The sequence below is a fragment of the Ictalurus furcatus genome, chromosome 12 (assembly GCF_023375685.1).
Source record: "Ictalurus furcatus strain D&B chromosome 12, Billie_1.0, whole genome shotgun sequence".
In the NCBI taxonomy this organism is placed as follows: domain Eukaryota; kingdom Metazoa; phylum Chordata; class Actinopteri; order Siluriformes; family Ictaluridae; genus Ictalurus; species Ictalurus furcatus.
Window position 1 is genome coordinate 19,933,489 of NC_071266.1, and position 14,739 is coordinate 19,948,227.

A 14,739-nucleotide genomic window follows, 5' to 3' on the forward strand; every position below is an offset into this window, starting at 1 on the left:
TTGAGGTAATTAGTTTCCTCAGATTTTTTGAGTTAAATGAACTATCAGAACTATATTTACAGTGTAGTAATTACTAATTTGTAGTGGATTACTTTTTTGAGTAACTACCCAACACTGCTGTTAACTGATGAACCTGATACAGCATATTGCACAATTAATAGAGTCAAAAAAGGAATAGCATCAGAAAGCAAAAAAGCTCAGGCAAGGGTTAAAAAAAAAAAAAAAAAAATGCTGTATCTGCAATTTAAAGCTGCATCAGATGTGACTGGGCAGGCCACAAAAAATATTTCTTTCATTTTGTTTTATTATGGTTTTATTTCATGCACCAACATACTAAATTGTGCAAACAACACAGTTTAATGTGGCCGAGATACTCAATCAAAGTCATGTAACGTGGTTTAATGGCTGACCAAGCCCTCATCATTAATGGTCACTTCAAACTGCTGTAGTTGAAAGCATTTACCTCAGAAACAAATGATGTATAAAATGCCATATCAAATTCAGACTCTGAGAGAAGCACGGTCTCAGAATAAGCGAAAAATGTCAAAGTAAAAAAAAAAATTCAAAAAAGTCAAAAAAAATTTTTTTTTAATGTTCTCTGTCAGAACAATTGAACCAATTTATTTCACAATGTTTCATTTATTCGAACCAGAGCCCTGTTGAAGTCTCAATTCTGATTGATCAGAAGGTGTTGTTTAATGTTCTATAACAGTGACTTTTTCACAGTAGTGTTGGCTGTAACTCAAATCACAGGTTTATATAAATATGCTTGTTCCGATACATACATCGTTTCTATAGTAACAACTCATTCACAGAGACTATGCTTCACATAGTCTGATGCTTCACATAATCCAAGGCTAATAATAAACAATAAATAAAAACAATGTGTTAACATTTAACAAAGAAAAAACATTTAGTTGTTGATATGATATATGAAGCTTTCTGTAATGAGATTTTTATTTAAAATTTAATGGAAGGAGTCTCCAGTGTCATTGCTTTGTAATGGTCAGAAAGGACAGAGCAGTTCACGGTGAGAGGACGACTGTTTATAGTTGCTATAATCTAAGTGATAACAGAAACTAAATAGTCTTGTGGAGCTTCCACAACATTAACTAGACATGGTAGTGACATACTGTGGTAGAAAAACACACTTAAGGATGTGCTTTTAGTGCTTTTATAATTAGCTTCAGAGTGGTAACAGCAGTGGTGTTTCGAGTTGGCATGCATCACAGAGCCCGGTTGTTGATTAGTTGGCTGTAACAGCATTTTTTAGTTATAGATACTTCATGACATTCCATAGTGTTTTTGGTTGCTTTTGCATTGATGAAAACATGAATTTCAAAGTAAAATATTGTGGTTGCATCAAATAGTAACACACTGGATTTTATACCATTAGGAGCCTGTGATGATATCATACTAGAATTACAGATGCCAAACTCTACCTTCTGTGTGCAAATTGCAGGTAACAAGCAGTGCTTAATCCTGTAGTTAACTGAGATCTGAATACCAATACAGTGCAGTATTAACTCCTCACTGCATGTGCTTAACTCGGCAATAAATACAGCCTGATGCCATCAATCTTCACAAGAACCTGGACCACTGTCTACAGAACAGACTCAATGATCCCCATCATATTTTTGAGTTTGTATGGGTGTTTTCCCACTATTTTCCGCTCTTTGGTTTTTTCACACGATGATGGATGGCAAAGGATTTTACATGTGTTCCACCTCATATTTGGTCGAAGGCAATGAGAGCGTTTCTGGAGAAAGTACAACACTGGCACAAAAAAAAAAAACCCTCTTTTGTGGAGAGAACGCACATAAGCATAAGGGTCCAGAAATCTGTTTGAAGTTAGTATTGCATATCATTTTGACTCCACGAGCTGGAGCTGCATGTTAAACATTCATATGAAAAACAAATTTGAGTTTTTATTAACCTCTTTTAAGAACTCCCACAAGTCTGATATTTGCTAATTGTAGCCTACATGCTGATACAAGTAGGGTCTTAACTGCGTTCAAAACAGTGTTACTATGAATGCAGATTTTAATGCACTGAAAAAGACACACTATTAACACTATTAGAATCACATAAATATATATAAATTCCTACCTTCTTTTGAATGTCCATGGAATAAAATAAAATATGGTGAGAGTGTACGTTCTGCCATCATTTACACATTTGAATGGCCATGTAATACGAAGCAATATGATCACATGAAATTAAAAATGACCTTATATGGCCATGGGCGTTGTTTGGACTTGGGACAGCTGTCAATTGGTGTCAAGCAACTGTTTGACGCTGTACACAACAGCGCTTCACCTTCATGTGTTCGCTGAGAGAAGGCTAATGGTTTAGAGTCAGGAATTTGGCCAGTAGTTGCTCCAAGCCTTTTATAATCGACCAATTGGTGGAAGGCGGGAATTACAGAGAGGGGTCACAGCAATGCAAATGTGCTCACACGTTGCAGTATTAGACCATAAGCACATCATAATGAAACTAAAGACGAATCCTGGATATTTTCTCAAATTTTGAAATCCCGGCCAAACTCTTTTGTAAGGTCTGAAAAAGAGGACGTATGGTCACCCTAACAAAAGCATTTCAGAGAACAATTTGTGTTCATTTCTACCAAATTAACTTTGGGCAAAATTTATTTACGCATGCACCAGGAGTTTGCTCACGTGAGTCACGTCTGGCAAGAGAGAACCAGAACTATAATCAAGCAGCTGTCTATATTGTGTTACGTCAAAATATTAATTTCTTTGGTTTTAAATCGAAAAAAGTAATCCTAATGGTATTCCCATTTTTTACAAAATGTACCTGTAATCTTACAATGGATTACCACTTACCAGTTTTTTGCATCCTGATTACGTAACGCCGTTACATGTCTTCTGTTACTCCCCAAGCCTGCTCATAATACACTGCTCTATTTTTTGCTATTTAATGTTGTAATCTGAATCTAAATGCCAAATTTGCCAAGTGCTAAAAGTATGTATGTGCGTGAGATCTCCTCACAAAGCACAAAGACATTCGGCCTTCATGCACACGGAAACTATGGGCTGATGTAGGAAGCTGCAAAGGAGGAGTTGTAGAACAAGAAAGGAAGGAAGGAGACAGCGGCAATCGCAGCATGAGTGTGATTGAGAGGGAGAAAAAAGAAAAGCAGGAGGTGCAGCAGAATGACAAACAAGCAGGAGGGTACCAAAAAAATAAAAAAATCAGAGTCATGCTCTTCGATCTATTGATTCAGAGAGGGATACACGGAAAGCCAGGGAGGGTGAAAAATAGCATGAGCTGTCAGAGAGACAGAGAGAAATGGAAGTATGTGGTGGTGGAGCTGACACGTTGGCTTGTTGCCTGCTAATGCAGCTTAGTGGCCATATGTAATTAAGAGAGAGAGAAAGTGTGCATCAGGAGTGAATGAAGAGTTGAAGCTGAGGCGTAGGAGCAGAATTAAGAGTGCAAACGCAGCCAGGGATAAATGAATGAATGGAGAGAGGGAGGGATGCAGTCAGAAGAGAGAGGAGGTAGTCTGATTTACAGAGTAACTCTCTGTTAACACTGTCGGAGCACTTAACATGGTCGGATTTGTGCCACCCGTCTGTCTCGCACGCTGTACACCTCTCTCTCTGTCTGTGTTCATCCTTGCTCTTCTCACTTCCTCACAAATTATCTTTACTCTCATAGAGTATGTATTTACCATGAGGCTGTTTAATTATGAACTTAATATTAAACAAAGCATTTCGCTCTGTCGCTCCACAGCACAGATTAGGGAGGATTACCAGGCTAAATCTCTTAATGAATCTGATCCACAAGTAACAGTATTCTGAACTTTCTATTCCTAATGTGCTTTCTGTCACTTAGATTATCAGTGTCTTTACACTCCCTTCACACATAAAAATATATTCATTAAATAAATATAAAAGAGTGTGCAATTGTGCCCTCCGATGGACTGGCACCCCATCTAGGGTGTCCCCCTGCCTTGTGTCATGAGTCCCCTGGGATAGGCTCTAGGCTCTCTGCAACCCTGTGTTGGATAATCTGTACAGAAAATGGATGGATGGATAAATATAAATAGATGTATTTTAATCTGCATTACCTGTCTGCATTTTCTATCCCTCATTTTTTCAGGATAAAACATGTTTACAAACCTTAGAAGTGTAAAGTGCATGCATTGTTTTATTTATTTATCTTTTAAACTTACCTTGTTTGCCCTGTATTTCCACAGGACAAATGACATAGGATGAACACTGCTGCCCAGCTGTGTCTGTGTTTGCTGTCATCCCTTCTCACCCTGGCCTGGGTGGCAGTGCCGCTGTGCCAGGCTTCCCCCTGCTCCTCCCTTGTGGCAGGGGTGCTTTACGGCTCCTTCTCCCTCAGGGACCTTTTCCCCGGCCCACACGGCCTGAGAACTGGCTGCTCGTGGACTGTGGAGAACCCTGATCCGACCAAGTACACCCTCTACTTCCGCTTCAACCGCCATGCTGGCTTTTGCCTAGCTTTTTCACCACTAGTGTTGCCCCTGGACCACTACCTCGCCAACCAGACATGTGGACAGGCGCAGCCCGACCCAGAATCTGTAGAGCCATGCCAGGTGCCTGGTCCTCATGCTTTCCTACAATTTGATAAGAACTTTGTGCAGTTGTGCCTCGCTGCAGAGACCAAACAAGATTCAGATGACGTAAAGGGACCTCTGTCTGTTGAAACGTTGGACTTCAGGCTTGTAGAAGTTCTGCTCATCAACAATGAGAATTCCAGCCAGTTTACATGTGGCGTGCTGTGCCGCTGGTTTGAGGAGTGCCTCCGTTCTGGCTCTGGTAGAGAGAGTGAAGGCTGTGGAATCACCCAAACTGGATGCGTGTGCCCTAACGCTGGGCCTCCAGTGCCAATACTGCCCGCTACCCCACACAACCAATCTCTGGACCCCAGTGCCAGTGTGCTGCTGCCACCCACTGATGACTGCTGCGTTACCCAACTGCATGGCAAGAATGGTATCTCCAACATTGCACCCAGAGATGTTCACCAAGGTAAGACAAGTTCTTTTAATGCAACCTACTGGGAGTCGCCTCATGTGTAAAGTGGCTATCAATGGATACATGCACTATCAGCGAAATATGAGTCTCTTCAATCTGTAGTCAAAACTCTGTAACTCTAATCCTTGTTGTGTAATTTAAACTTTTGTTGTAGTTTTAGCTGCCACCTCTGATATGGGCGATTCCACGATTGTGGTACCTTTATAACTCAATATTCAAAAACGGGTTAACTCATCTCAGGCAACATACAGATTGGCCATTAAAAATGTGCGTCGAAGGAAAAGGGTTCCTATGATTTAATGCGGTATCACGTGGAATCACACACCTGCTGCGGGCACAGGAAATATAGGACCAGTAGGGGGCAGTCAGGTTTCATTTGAATAAACACGGCTTGCTAGTAGTAGCTTACAGTAGTTCTACTTGGAAATATACTGTATGCACATATATTCTTTTACCAACCAATCCGTGCTGTTTCTTGTACTGAAACCCATGATCTGCTTGTGCTTGGCCCATGAATCTGTGAAACTCTCTCAGAACCATTTTACAACAAGCAGCAGAGCTCATTAAATGTTGTTGAGCCTTAAAACAATGGAGTGTGTGGTCGGTTAAATTTAAGAAAAAAATATTTCATATAGTTTACAAAAAAATATTACGCTTCTCATCAACACATACGATAAACCTAATTTAAACAAGTTTCTGATTACAAGAGTGAGTGTGGTCTATTCATGTAGTATAGGTAACTACATTAAAGTGCGTGGTGTATTTGTGTTGAATAGTGCAGCGGTAATATGCAGGTTTAGTATATCAGAGACTGGGGTTTGAGCCTCAGCTCAGTTTAATGTTTTTAAATGAGTGGGGGTTTTTTCACTGTAAGTTCCTCAAGATAATGCTGAATGAATTTCATCTTCTCCTTTATAGCCAATGGAAACTTTTGTTCTTTTCTTAGATTAAAGGTTATTTAAGAACTGGTTTAAAGTGAACACAGAAGTCCACACACTGAAGAAAAGCTTATTGAATTTACTTCATTCCTACATTGGTTCCACGTGATTGAATTGAGTTGTAGTGTACTGTACTGTGTGCATCGATCAAAATTACACCAAATGTTCAAACATTTTATGTATTCATTTAAACACATTTATCAAATGTGTTGTTACAGAAAGAGCATATTCACAAGTTGATTTACACATCCTAATTATCACGGATACTCAGAGGTGGGTAGTAATGTGCTACATTTACTTCATTACATTTACTTCAGTAACTTTTTGAAAAAAGAAAATACTTTTAATAGTTAACTGGCCATACTTATACTCTTACTGAAGTTCATTTTTAATCACAGAAATGTACTTTTACTTCGCTACATTCTGTGCAGTTCCACCATTACCGTTAAAAATAGATGAATATATGTAGTTTTAATAATTAGTTTAAATGGCGTATACAATGAGCTTTGCGATGCGCTGTGGTGGTGTGACACAACAACCGTTCATGTTTTTAGTGTCCTGGAGAGGGGGAAGAAGTGAGCCTGTCAAAACACACACACACACACACACACTCACACACATGCACGCACACACACACACAAACACACACAGTGTTCTCCTTGTAGTCTGAAATTCAGGATTTTCCCTTAATTTTAATCAGATCTGAAGTAACTAGTAACTTGAATAGTCTTCTCATCGTATACTTTATTACTCTTACTCAAGTAATTATTAATATTATTACTTTTATTTATCCCCACTGAACAGTTGCTCTATGAGGGTTCAGTTCTGCCTGACCAACCGACCTACATGTTGGAAGTGTGAAAAGGAAGGTGTGAAAGTGTATTGGCCAAACAATACCAGGAATTAACCACAGCCAACCCCAAGTACAGATGCAAATGGCCCGTAACTCACACAAATCCAAAGTGTGGAGGCCATTCCACTGAACTACCCAAATGATATTTCAAATGAAACCACGCAAAAAGTTTACAAAAACAAGAGACTGACAAAAAATACAGAGAGCCTATTTGCAGACCTCCATAAGGATTTTTGTTTCCAGTTAATTTTATTTACATCAATAAACCCCATGTATGGCACAGGGCCATAATTTCAAACTTTCCCTCTGCTGAAAGAAAATGCATCTGTGGGGGTTTCCAGACAAAAATGTAAAAAATGAGGAAGACACAACTACTTTCAGCATCAACATATAAAAGTTGTGTAAAATGTAAATAAAAACGGAATGTAATGATTTTCAAATCTCATAAACATATATTTTATTCACAATAGCATGTATAAAACATATCAAAAGTTTAAACTGAGGAAATGTACCATTTTTTAAGGGAAAAATAAGGTAATTTTTAATTGTGATATCATAGACTGAAAATATGTACAAATTACTTCCTGGATAGAATTATAGATATAATTCTCCAAGTTTTATGCTTCTGCTCCTCCCCTTCAGTTTGATGAGGCAAAAGGTAAGATTACTTAAAGATGATAATTGCTTATTAATCGTCCAGTACATTTGCATGTAAATCCAAAGCTATTGAATCTACAGCATATGCATTTTACTCCCTGGATTGCCCAGTTAAACAAACTGCATTCCTTTTCTAAAAAAAAAAAACAAAAAACAAAAAAGGTTTAAAAGGTTTGTGGTACTTTCACTAACTTTAAAAAAAAAAAAAATCTTGGTCACAATTGTAACTGGTGGGACAGTGAAATAGGTCACTAAAAAATTATCAGTTGCTCAATAAAGACCTATTATAAAATTGCTAACAAAACAGTAACATATTTTTTCCCCTAGCATGAACAATATTCGTTCGATGTTCTGAATATGGAAAAAGTCAAACTGCATTTGGAATAGGCAGTGATTACTGTCATTGTAAAATAATGTTACAAAGCATTCCTTTATTTTTTGATCTGCAGTTAAATAAAAGTTAAACTGGAAATGGTAGGCTATAAAAATGCACCTATATTCTGGAAATTGCTTGATCTAAATAAATAAATAAATAAATAAAATCACAAACATGACACTTGTGAATAAAACAATTTTATATATTAAATTCAAAATATATATATAATAGTTGTCTTGAATATCTCTACAGCACATCAAAAATATAAATGGGGCGTCCATCAACTGAAAACATGCTGTCAGAGTTAGAATTGAAAGTAGCATTTTTGTATTTAGTTACTTCTGTTTCTGAATAAATTAGCATTATGTCATCCAATCACAAGTCTGTTTTGATTTGATGGTCAGAAGCTGTACTAAATGACGAATAACCTAAAAATCACAAACATGACACTTATAAATAAAACAATTTTATATATGCAGTTTATTAGATCCTTAAAATAAAAAGTCAGCTAAATAGTGGGAAAAAAATAATGATTGTTGGAATTATACGAATGAATAACAATAACTTGCTAAGAGTCCATCACCTGAATCTTTCTAATTGGCATGGGCCCCAAGTCAGTGTAGTTCACATGGAATTCATTCAATGTTACCTCGATGAAAAACCGCTCATTTAAAAAGCAGTTGGGTGAGCTAAGGCTCAAACCCCATTCGCTATATAGTAAACCTACATGTTTCCACTGTACTATCCTAGCACACATACAAATTGCCGTAACTTAAATACTACAGTTATTGTACCTGCGCTATGAGTCTCGACCACGCTCACTATATAATTTACATAATCTTGTAATTAGAAACTTGTTTAAATTAGGTTTATCATAAGTTTTGATGAACAACGTAATATTTTTATGTGAACAATTCGACAAAACATTCCATTTTTATTGTACTGTGTACAGCTACAATATGTTGTTACATGTGCAACCTGGTGGTTCTTGTGTGAAGCAGAACAAATGAATTAAAATTCTTAGAAACATGCCTGCAGTATACTGTGTGATCACACGTGATGAAACGCGTGATACCACGTGAAAAAACGTGCATTCTTAAAGGCCACATCTGTACATTTTCAAGGTTTCTTTGCTGACTGTTTTTTGCTCTTAAATAACTAACAGGATTGAGTTTTTAACATAGAGTTAGCAAATACACAAGATGCGGTTAATTAGTATCCATTCTAATGTCCTTTAGTAATATTCAGATAATTTATTTAAAATTGATCTTCAATCTATAATTTGGGTAACAGCTTTGCGTTTTCAAAGTGTCCTCATCAGTCAAGAAAATAACAGGAAAACGAATGAGAGAATGTACTTTTCTTATTCCCATGATCTTCAGGAAAATCAGATTTCTGTTCTGGAATATTACAAATAATCCACAAGGGGCGATTGCTTTTCGGTAACAGGGTTGAGTGAATGTTATGGGACTAAAATGTGTTTTATTTATAACCTATAATGGATGATTCATGTAGAAAGGTGATTCAGTCATGAGATATTACATTTGTTTACACATCTATGGAAATATCGTACGATTTCGAAGCATTTTAATTATGTTTTAACGAAACGTGTGCTGGGACAGGTAAAATCGCTGTTTTAAAGTCTTAATAATGTCCTAAATAAATAACATCGTAAGTTATTTATACACTTTCACTATGCTAGAAATGTCTGTTCGCTTTACTTTACATACACATACTTGTAAAAGTAATTTCAGTGGTACACAATAGGCACCCAAACAATAGAATCATGCTCATCCCAATACCTCAGTTTATCCAAGGTAGAAAGGTAGAGAGGTCAAGACTTTCACACATTTTGCTGAGACCCCCTTTGGTTTTGTCCCAGCTCCTCTTTCTGGCCCTGTTGATAATGCATCCCTTTCATCCATTTAAGCACTGAGAGAGAATGGAGCTTCTGATTGCTCAAGCCAGCATTTCATTTCATTGAAGTGCGACTGCACCTTTTTCTCTGCATCTCTGCAACAGAGAAGGTTGTGCTTTGCTCCAGGCAGTGTGCCAGATCTGGGCTTTACGCAGTGGGAGTGCTTGTGGCGTGGTCCATGTCTGACATTTGAGAGAAGGCCTGTGGAGACATTGGGCTGTGTTGACTGATGTTTCCTAACGAGAAGCATATATTTAAATCAGATATTCACATCTTGTCCTTAATCGGGTCAGCGCCCTCCAGGCCCATTTTGCTGTGTATAATCTGCCCCTGTTGCCATGCCGACAGCCAGGTTATTGGGCGATCAGCAGCATCAATACGAACTATTATCAAATTTTCACATAAGAATACACACGTAAACAGACACTGCTGTGTTCTACTCAGCTCTAGTCACTCATGTCTGTATTGATGTCAAGGACCTGTGACCAAAGACAAGAAAAGGAACAGTGGAAACTTTCAATGAGTTTAGTGTTTGGAGTCATCTGATTATTTTGAAGAAGGTTGATGGCTGTTTGAATGCATTTGGAATATTTGTCTCTCCCTCTCGCTCTAATTACGCCAAACTCATATAGTCGGACAGGCTCTTTGTAATTTTCCGATTATTATATATGAACCATTGGTGACAAAAAGTACTTAGTTTAGATTTTTTCTTTCAGTATTTTCTTGATTTGCGAAGATTTGACACTTCATTTCAGACACCATGTATAAACCCAACTCCCACACCTAAAGCCTAAAGAATTCCCCAATCACAAGCAAATGTTTTAAACATTAATTTGAATAACTAATTAATATTTTTCCGTTTTGAATGTTTCAAGCTCACAGAGTGTTTGAAAAAATCATCAGACACATTCCAACTCTCAAACTCCATACGATGACAAACCACTGAACCTTGGGATGCTGTTCACAAATCCCAGAGGTGGCAGGCTTTGAGAAGACGAGATGAGTTGACAGACGAGAATAAAATACACAAACCACACAGTTGTTTTTCAAACTGAATAAAAGGGAAAAGGAAAAAAAAAATGTTTTGACAAACAAGTGCAAATTCCCATGTTGCTGCTGTTTACTTCTCATTGTTCAAATATATACCGTGTATGACATCCTATAAATGTTTCATTATTGACTTTGATAAGTCAATTCTAGTAGAGGTAAATTTGCTAAGTTTCTGTGGCATACAGTATGTTCATTGTGCTACTTAACCAACAACTTTTATGCAGAAGAAGCAAACACTCTGGATAGTTTGCGTCAGTAGTGAAATGAATCACTGTTTCATTCATTGATCTGAAAGAAAAAAAATGGAAATGAATTGAGATAACACGGACATTCATGTGATTCACGCCATACTGCACACACTACACAACTTTTATCCCTTGTGTTCAGTTGTTTTGTGGACATAGCATTGTGCACACTACATGAGCGACCACAGACAAGGTTCACGCACTACGGAGAGAGTGGTATATCATGTGACCGTGAAGACCTACTGGCTATGGTGGTTGTTTCCACACTAATTTGTATAGAAACAAGAGAAATACGATACATGTGGAGAGATCTGCAGCAAGGATTGTCTGTTCTGCAAAGAGAACAGGAAGCATAGTGCAAAGAAATGTAGCCTTTTTATACCGTTCATCATGTTTGGTTTTATTTTTGCTGTTCCTAATAGTCATTTGGGAATGACATGCCATAATAATGTAATGTCTTATAGAATATTATTCTGCTTACCTTTTGCAAAACAAATTGGCTTTTGCAAATGTTCTTGCTAATTGAGAATATCAAACATTCTTGAAAAACGCTGAAAACAATATTATCACTGCCACAATATTCAAAAATCAATTATAGGCAAAAATAATAGTGCCTGCTACCATATATTTTGCCATTTATCCAGTCCAGTTTTTGTCTTTAGATATTCTAATATCTGAATCACACCTAGCTTTTCCTGGCTAGAGCTTCTCCAGTGAGCCTTAATTAATTTGCCCACTCACATTTCTTCAATGTTGCTGACACCTTGACTGCAGATTGGTCTAAGAGAGACATTACTATGCAATTATGGACAAAAAAAAGAGCCTGAGCACCTTCAGACTGCTTGGTTTGATGTACTTCTGAGCGAATCATCATATTTACACTCCTTCAATCTCTCGCTGTCAATTTGGACAGTACATCCTCAATCAGTGGAACCCAGGCACTAAATAAATACTGTCCAGTTTGTGTATGCCAGAAATAACTCTAACTAATAATTTTAGTCAGTCCTTTATTTATGCATAATAATTGGAGGAAGACCCTGAGTGGAAATTCACATGCCTTGATTTAGATTCTATGGAAATATTTCTCAAGGATTTGTTATATGATTGTGCATTAAAATGTGCATTTTCTACTCACAAGAATAGTGAAGGTTAGGGCAACTGGAGACATTAGCATCACTTCTGGGATATATACAGTATGTGATCACTTTTCCTAAGTAATTGGAAACCTCTGTCACCCATTAGGCATTCTATTATCTGTGAGGTTGGCAGTGTGTGCGTGCGTGTGAGTGTGTTAGTAAAACTGTCTGTTCTATTATTTAGTAGATGCAGAAGGTTCATTGACTGTAGTTGTCTTGTTGTCAGCGTGCTATAAGTGAGGGATATGTAACCATGATGGATGGAGAGCCGCTCTCAGTTCTGACTCTCCAAAAGCACATATGCAGGAAAAACAAACGACTCTGATTCAAATCCAACTACGGCCCACTCTCTCAGGCTAACATGAGGGTCAGTGCTGGTTTCTTGTGTGTGTGCCAACATGATTTGTATTAAGATAACATCAGGTAGCTTTTTCTCTCCACTCTATTTTCAGTGTGCATAATATGTCATAAACGTCAGGTTCATGACCATAAAGGATCGGCAAAGTATGTAACTTCTCTGACTGAAGTGCACTGTTAGCTTCACATGGTGGATTAGTATATAAAATCCAAGATTGTCAGGTAATGCCAATTTGTTGAACTGATTGATACTCACAGCTTGGTGGAATAGTTGTTTGGACAATAACTGTTAAAACAAAGGCCTGCTGGTATAAATAAATGAGCTACAGTAAAAGGAAGAAAAAAAAAAAGAAAAACAGAAAGTTAAACTGTTCAAAATTGGAAAAAGACCAGGCAATGTTTTTTTATAATCTTCAACTGTATAGTTTCGGTGCCTACTGTAGCTTCAGATTAATGTTCTTGGCGGACAGATGTAAAACATGACATGATCTTCTGCTGTTGTAGCCAATCCACCTCAAGGTTCCACATGTTGTGCATTATGAGATCATTTTCTGCTCAACACAATTGAGTGGTTATTTGAATTACCAAAGCTCAAACCAATCTGACCATCTAACCCATCTCATCAACTATGCGTTTCCACCCACACAACTGCAACTCACTGGATGTTTTTTTTTTTTTTTTGGTTTTCCACACCACTCTGTCTCAACTATGTAGACTGTTGTGCCAGGAGCTGGCGGTTACCATAAAACTCTGTATACATACTGTGTGTGTGTGTGTGTGTGTGTGTGTGTATATATATATATATATATATATATAGAGAGAGAGAGAGAGAGAGAGAGAGAGAGAGAGAGAGATCGATAGATATAGAGATAGATCGATAGATATAGCAATGGCGGATTCCTCCTCAAGTTTACAGACCATTTCAAAATTGACATGGTAGAGAAATGCATCCCACAGATAGAGCATTTCAATGCATTTGGATCAATGGCAGATTTTAAGTCCATTTTCTAGTTTTCTGTCCTCTGCTCACGTGTTTCTGATTGTGAATATACAGATAGCTAAACACATTTCAACTTGTAGAGAGGCTTGAATGACCACTCAGGCAAAAAGTAAAGTGGACGCTTTTTACTTTGTTACATAAGTTCAATCAAGTAATTTCTCTTGACAATTTTCTCTTACATTTCTTGTGAAACTGAAAAGAAATACAAAAACGCTTATTTAACATACATTAGTCAGTGAATACAATGCAGTTTACTATGCAACCTCTTTATGCACTGAAGTGTACTTTTGCTTGATCCAAGACAAACAGCGGCATCTAGCGGACGATAAAGATATTGTTAAACATAATATAACAGATATTATTATTTATTTTAATGTCACTGTTTTTGGAGATATGAGACTGCCACCACACATGGTAACATATTGTAGTGTTCTCTTTGTGTGTGGCACAAATCAAGTCCATAGGTTAATGTTCCATTGATTTGTGGACACAAGATGTGTACAGTTATCAATTCACCAATATTTAACAAGTTTGACCAATTTTTATTTGAATCATTATTGCTTATCAACCTATAGAACGGCATGTATCCCACACATATGTCCCACAGTTCAAGTCAATCGGGACCTATGGTTCATGAGGAGAAGATTTTTGTACTTTTGGACAAATTTTCCATGTACTGGAAAATCTATCATGGCAGACTTTATGGGTCCCAATGGTTTTTGTGTTCCCCATGAGAAATAAGGCATGTATACCAATTTTCAGACATTTTGGACTTATAGGGTAGAGGGAAAATCACATAGACTTTGGGCATGGCCTGTAGCGCCACCTATGGGCTCATGTGGGCCATTTGTGGTGTGGGAGTTACTCATGACCTGTAGTATCAATCTGTCAAATTACTAAACTTTTTGCCATTCAGAGCTTGAGATACTGGGCACTTTAGGGAGATAAAGAGAATAATACTAATAAGTGATTACTAACAATAACACTAACGGAGGAAATCTAATAATGCATAAACTCCCTCCCCATGGCAAGACCATGCTCGGGCAGGTCTGCTTTAGCTTTCTTATTAACATCCTGTGGAATCCATATCATACAGTATGTGCTATGAAAATGCTTTCAAAACCTCAAAGAACATTTTCAGCCTGTAATTTTACCTTATTGGATAAATCACCATTTGGC

At 37.4% G+C, this 14,739-nt stretch overlaps 1 protein-coding gene across 9 annotated transcripts in view; it reads left to right on the forward strand.

Moving 5' to 3' along the window:
- Positions 1 to 14,739, forward strand: part of adgrb2 (adhesion G protein-coupled receptor B2) — a 458,554-nt gene that overhangs the window by 96,158 nt on the left and 347,657 nt on the right. For all 9 annotated transcript variants that reach the window (XM_053638192.1, XM_053638184.1, XM_053638186.1 and 6 more), the window contains exon 2: positions 4,226 to 5,024. In XM_053638192.1, coding sequence (XP_053494167.1) covers positions 4,241 to 5,024 — 784 coding nt within the window. In that variant the 5' untranslated portion in view covers positions 4,226 to 4,240. The remainder of the gene's footprint in view (positions 1 to 4,225; positions 5,025 to 14,739) is intronic.